At 38.9% G+C, this 6,000-nt stretch overlaps 1 protein-coding gene across 2 annotated transcripts in view; it reads right to left on the bottom strand.

Annotated features, from left to right (window-relative positions):
* Window positions 1–2,235: 2,235 nt before the first annotated feature.
* baiap3 (BAI1 associated protein 3) overlaps window positions 2,236–6,000 on the bottom strand; it is a 45,611-nt gene continuing 41,846 nt past the window's right edge. For both annotated transcript variants that reach the window (XM_088329894.1, XM_088329902.1), the window contains exon 33: window positions 2,236–5,988. In XM_088329894.1, the coding sequence (XP_088186020.1) occupies window positions 5,885–5,988 (104 nt within the window). In that variant the 3' untranslated portion in view covers window positions 2,236–5,884. The remainder of the gene's footprint in view (window positions 5,989–6,000) is intronic.

The raw sequence follows: 6,000 nt of genomic DNA, 5'->3' as shown, positions 1-6,000 counted from the left end.
GGGTGATATTTTGGACACCTCTGGTCTAGTGTCTTGTGTTGAGATGAGTTGACAAGGTCCTTGCTGTGCAACACCTGCGGCCGCAAACACAAGAGCTTATCCAAAAAAAAAAAAAAATCACCTGAAGGCATCCAGGGGACATGTCAATGTGTCCCGGGGCTCTTCATCTTGTACTATGATTGGGTTTGTCTCCTGTGGGATTGCATCGAGCCACACCACGGCGGGCACACGTAAAGGGATTATTAAAGGTCAGAGGGGGAGTTGTATTGATGTCATGGTTCAGGGTGCAAATTGAAATCTAATCATTTGAGAAAAAATAATGTGTGTGATAGTGTTGCACAATTCCAAACTACCTGGGGAAGTCATCTAGTTCAAACTTATATAAACAGTAGACAGTTTTTTGGTGCATCTCATTAAGCCCGAACAAAGTTGGGGAGTTCATGAAGTCGAGAATTTACAGAACAAAATCAAATGCATTAAATCTGCTACAGATCATAAAGTCGAGCTGATTTGGAATCCGTGTCGGGTCTGCAATGGCAATATTACATTGCGGCAGGGCCGGGCTTCTCTCTCTCGCTAATATTCCATACAACATTGTTCTTCTTTGTCTCTCAGCTTCTCTCTCTTTTAAAGTGCCGCGCTGTGTTCTTAAAAAGGTACGGCTGCTGTGGTTTATGGCTCCATTTGCAACCTGTCGAAATGACGGAAGGTATTAAGACGTTCCGATCGAGTCTTACATAAAAATCCGTCAACGATAGAAAATCGACGGTTTATGTAATCTCTGCAAAAACAGAAATATACAAAATGTAAATGTTCATACAATCTTGTTTAACTTCGTTCGATAGGCAGTCTTTAATCTGATATCATCAATTTCCTCTCCTCCAACCGAGTTTCAAAAACAAAATGTGACATTTTGGTTTGCTGCAAGCTCGGTTCTGCCAAACAAGTGAAATTGGTCAGGCTCGGGTTGAGTCGGGCTTTAATAACCGGGTCCCTGGGTCGGGCTGGATTTTTTTAAGCCCTTTATCACTTCTGAGAGCCAAGTAATTGTTAAGAAGAAAAATTGTGTCATACATGACCCAAACCTGGACATACCAATAATACCAAAACAAATGACAATAATTGACCTGCACAGCATGGTGACCAAAGGGACAGTGTGTGATATTTGACCGCTAGATGTCACTGTATGGTTTAGTGCAACTGAGCTCAAGTGCTAAGAAACACATTGAAGAATCCAATCTACGAAGAACCAAAGTGACTAAAAAGCACGGTTTTAATTCTTATTTTTTTGACCTGTCTTTCGGAGGTTTTTGGGTACTCCCTCCCTGTGAAATCTAACAATGTGTCAAATAAATGCTCATTTTTCAACCTAAAATGCATTTTTGTATGGTAGTTTATGGACAATATTTTTGTTTATTTTTTAAACCGATATTGATTTTTTTAAAGGATAAAGATTCAGTATCTAGTTTAAGTATAGTATCACACACGCTGCTGCCCATCAATGGCAAGATCGGGCTTATCGCTGGGGACACTGTTCACTAAAAAACAACGGCGACTAGATAAGGAAGATGCTGTATTTCAGTCAGATCGGGATTCTTCGGCTACTAGTCACCATGGAAACCAGTACTATCTTTCTAAGAAAGCCTCCAAACCAGTCAACATTGCATCCGACGCCAGGACGGCACGGCGGTTAGCGCGCACACCACGTTGCGGAGGTTGAGGGTTCAAGTACAGCTACCGCAGCCTCCCCAGGTGGAGTTTGAATGTTCTGGCAATAATAGCACACAGAGATGAGAGAACTAACAGTGGCTGAACCAGCTGGGACAACAGGCTAGCCGGCTACTAGGCTAGCCGGCTACTAGGCTAGCCTGCGTGGATTTCCTCCAGGAACTCCAGTTTCCTCCCACATTCCAAAAACATACATGTCAGGTTAATTGGCCGGTCCGAATTGTCCCTAGGTGCGAATGAGCGAGTGAGTTGTCTGTCTGTGTACCCTGCGACTGGCTGGCAACCAGTTCAGGGTGTCCCCTGCCCACTGCTGGAAGGTGGCTGGGATAGGCTCCAGCACTACCGCAACCCTACTTAGGATAAGCAATGCAGATAATGAACGGATGGATATTCGACGCCACTCGAAAAAGTCAAATAAGGTCTGATGAAACGAATTTTAGCAAATTAAAATCTGAAATGGTGGCGAGAAAAACCTTGAAATGCTTCCTTCTCATTGAACAGGCCAAGATCAAATGTAAACACTTTTTATTTCCAGTCCATTGACAGATCTTGCTATTATATTAACAACCAGCAACACTTTCAAGGACAAAGAATTCACTGCAACATTAAGAAGGTACTTTAGCCACAAGATGCCTTTGAACCAGGCAAGTGCCACGTCACGTTGTTTCTTGGCGCGTAGCAGAATAAAACAGCATGAAAAACAACTAAACAAAAACAATGCCAACATGTTTTTCCTTGCCAGACCAACAAAAGGAATAAATGACCCTCGCCTCAAACCGCCAATGGAAATTAAACAATTGACATATCACAACACAAGAAGCTACGGTAACAATCTACAACACCATCAGAGCATGTTTTTGTTTTGTTTCCGTGCTACCGTTTTCCTGTTATTTGGCTAGTCAGGTGTTTTGGCAAACGTTTTTTTTTAAATGCTGCTGTGTTTTGTGGCTGTTTTTATCAATTGCCACGGGAACGCAATCTCAAAGGCACACTGATTCGTAGGCGGTGAATACCCGGTTGATTTTCATCGGTATACTGATAGGAATTTTTTTTTTTAGTAAAATTGTTTAAAATGTTGATCACTATTTTTCTTCCAGTGTGGATTTGAATAAAGCAATTTTTGTTTTTTTATTTTGTGACAAATTTATTGTTTAATATTGGACATCTGTAAAGGTGATTGCACTGGATGACAGTTGGTTTTTCATTATTTTGACTCCTATTCACTGTTTTATTATTGTCAGTATTGGCTAATATTGTTGCTGTACTTTGATTTTCACACCCTTTTGGCTTTGTGAGGGTTTTTTTTCTACAGTCTTCACTTTCTCTCCTTGCAAGTTTAAAATTCATCAATGTTTTCTCTCCTTATTTTGAGTGTCTACTAAACTACAAAATTAAGGTTTTGCCACTCCATATTTTAACCTGGAGTAAATAAAATATGTTTCAAAATGTGATTAATTTGCTTTCAAATATTGGTTCAAGACTGTCTGATGTTATGTTAAGAATGAAAACACAGATCCAACATTTGCCTCTAAAAAATGTGATCCCCCTACTTTTGGAGAGCTAAGAGTTCCACATAACCGCAACAATGTGTGGATTAATACTTATCGATCTTTCTTTTATATGTTTGTCTGTTTTTTTCATGCATTACGGAAAATGAGTTTCGATTTTCATCTCATATTTGAAGAGGTTTGGGATTCCATTGTTACTATTAGATCATAAGGGCTTTAAAACACTTTTTCACATCAACAAATTCTTCACAGCAAATATATATATCTCCACAAATTTCAGAGCACTTTTGTACGAAATCTAAATACATTCTCACGAGAACATGCTCAACATCGCCGTTTTACACGAATAAATTCTTTTATTTTGATTGCAGATTGTATTGACGCAAGATTTGATTTGCGATTGTGAAAACTTTATAGGAAATTGTACAAATAGCAGGTAACCCGACTCACAGGCTGTACTAGAACAACAACAATGACCTTATTTTATATTCCGACCAGCTGAAGTGATGAGAAAGATATCGATATATTCGATAACATGCTCAGTCTCATATTTCCGTCGACATTTTTTGGATTTGATATTATCAACAGTACGTGACACTCATAACCAACTTAGCTACCTATTAATGTCTGCAAATCTAATACGAGATCGACAATCATTTAGCATTCTTGTCATCCGAACGCTACATGAGTTGATGAGCTGCACTTATTTCCCTTCCGGCCCTTAATTTACGCTTCCGTGCCCACGCTGCCTTTCAGGGCGAAGTTTGATTCCTTTCGCATCAAATTCACAAGGCAATGAATCATCATCGTTTCAACACACTGCAGATGAAAAATACAGCCTTACTCAATTCTTTTGTGAGTGCTTGATATTATTAAATGGACAAAAACATAAAATATATTTGAAAAAAATAAATAGAATGAACCCCCCACCCCCCAAAAGATTTTTAGGTGTACAATTGAGTTTATATGTCTATAAAGGAAATACAAAAAAATAAATAATGGATACTTCACATTTTAAACTAGAAGGAAATGTAAAAAACAACGACTCGACGATATAGTTGTCCATTTCACTAGAACAGCATAAAAGATCATATCCTCATTACTTGTTTTGTTCAAACATTAGTTGGTGGTATTTTACTCACGTGATAACAGTCATTTGATTAATTATTCCCTTAAAAAAAATATCAATTCAAAGGCATCTAGTTGTCATTGACATCCTCTGTATTTGGCATTTTTTGCACAATTTAGGTGAAGAAGTACTGCAATGCAGAAAAAATGAGTACAATAAAAATTCTTTACGGTAAAATAAACGCAAAATAAATGGAAAGGACTGCACGAAAGGAGAGATGATTTAAAACATTTTGCAACTGAAAAGTCTGTAAAGCAGGGGTTTTAAATTCGTTTTAGCTCAAGGACCACGTGTTAGTAAAAAGGTTTTCATGGGAAGTTGATTCAACAGAAAGCAAAATAAAGAGGGGGGACACAAATACAGAGAGACAAATACAGAGAAAGAGAGAAATAAAGAAAGAAAGAAAGTGAGAGAAAGAAAATAAAAACTAGAAAAAGAGTGAAAGACATAAGGAAATATGCAGAAAAGAGGGAAGAGAAAAGAAAGAAAATGAGAGAGGGCAGAGAGAGAGAGAGGATAAAAATAAAGAAATAAAGAAAGATAGAGGGGGAGAGAGCAAAGGAAAGAAAAGATAGAAGAAGAGAGAGAGAGAGAGAGAGAGAGAGAGAGAAGGGGAGAGAAAGATATAAAAAGGGAGGAGAAAGGAGAAGAGGATAAAAAGATAGAAAAAAGATAGAAAGATAGCGAGAGAAGGAATGAGAGAAAGAAAAGACAAAGTGTGAAAGAAACAGAGAGACGGAGAATAAAAAGACGGAAAGAAAGTGAGAAAGACAGAGCAAAGAACAAGAGAGGGAGAGACAGCAATAGAGAGTGAGTAATAGAGAGAGACCAATCGAGAAAGAGTGACGGAGAGAAAGATAAATAAAGAGAAAAAGAGAGATAAGCAGAGAGAAATGCAGCTGCAGTTGTTGCCCTCAAGTCGATTGAGTTTGAGACCCCTGCTTGAAAACCCTTTTAAAGTGGTCTACTTAATGGAATGTCGATGAAGGATTCATTAATTATCACTTCCATACTCACAAAATTCAGTTCACTTCCAATGATAGTTGTTTCTAATTGAGCGTGAATGACATAGCATCCGATTGTGTGAATGCAGCAAGGACATCACTAACTCCAAATGGAATACCCTCTGTGATACAAGCCAGGTTTTGTACCACGACCACCCAAAAACACTTGTGAGGTAAAGATTCAGACGTTGACTTGAGTGCTACTTCCACAAAATACTTTGGGATTCTATCAAATATACAACAGAGTACGTTACAAAAAATAGTCATATGTCGTTGCTCCTACGATAGTTCAACAGAGACGGCTTCGGGTTGCACAGTGACCCCCTCCTCCTTTGTAATATTGGTACGGATACTAAATGAACAATCACTTGGAATATTGTAAAAAACAACAGCAAAACCCCCAAAATTGTAAACATTGTACCAGTACAAGAGCACAGTAGGCGGCGTGTGGCCAGAGAACATCGATACGCATTGAAGCGGTTCTTTTCTTCTTTTTCTTCTTCTTTTGTGTGATTTCACTCCTCCTCCATGGATTTCTCAATCTCCTTTAGCCTGCGGACAAACTCCTGAGCCTCCCTGTCACCCACCCGAGCTTCCAGCATTCGCATGATCGGCTTCTCTGTAGCACAGA

The sequence above is a fragment of the Urocampus carinirostris genome, chromosome 1, assembly GCF_059441175.1.
Source record: "Urocampus carinirostris isolate Australia breed hairy pipefish chromosome 1, RoL_Ucar_1.0, whole genome shotgun sequence".
NCBI lineage: Eukaryota > Metazoa > Chordata > Actinopteri > Syngnathiformes > Syngnathidae > Urocampus > Urocampus carinirostris.
Note: the sequence above shows the minus strand (reverse complement) of the source record. Positions and strands in the feature narration are given on the sequence as shown.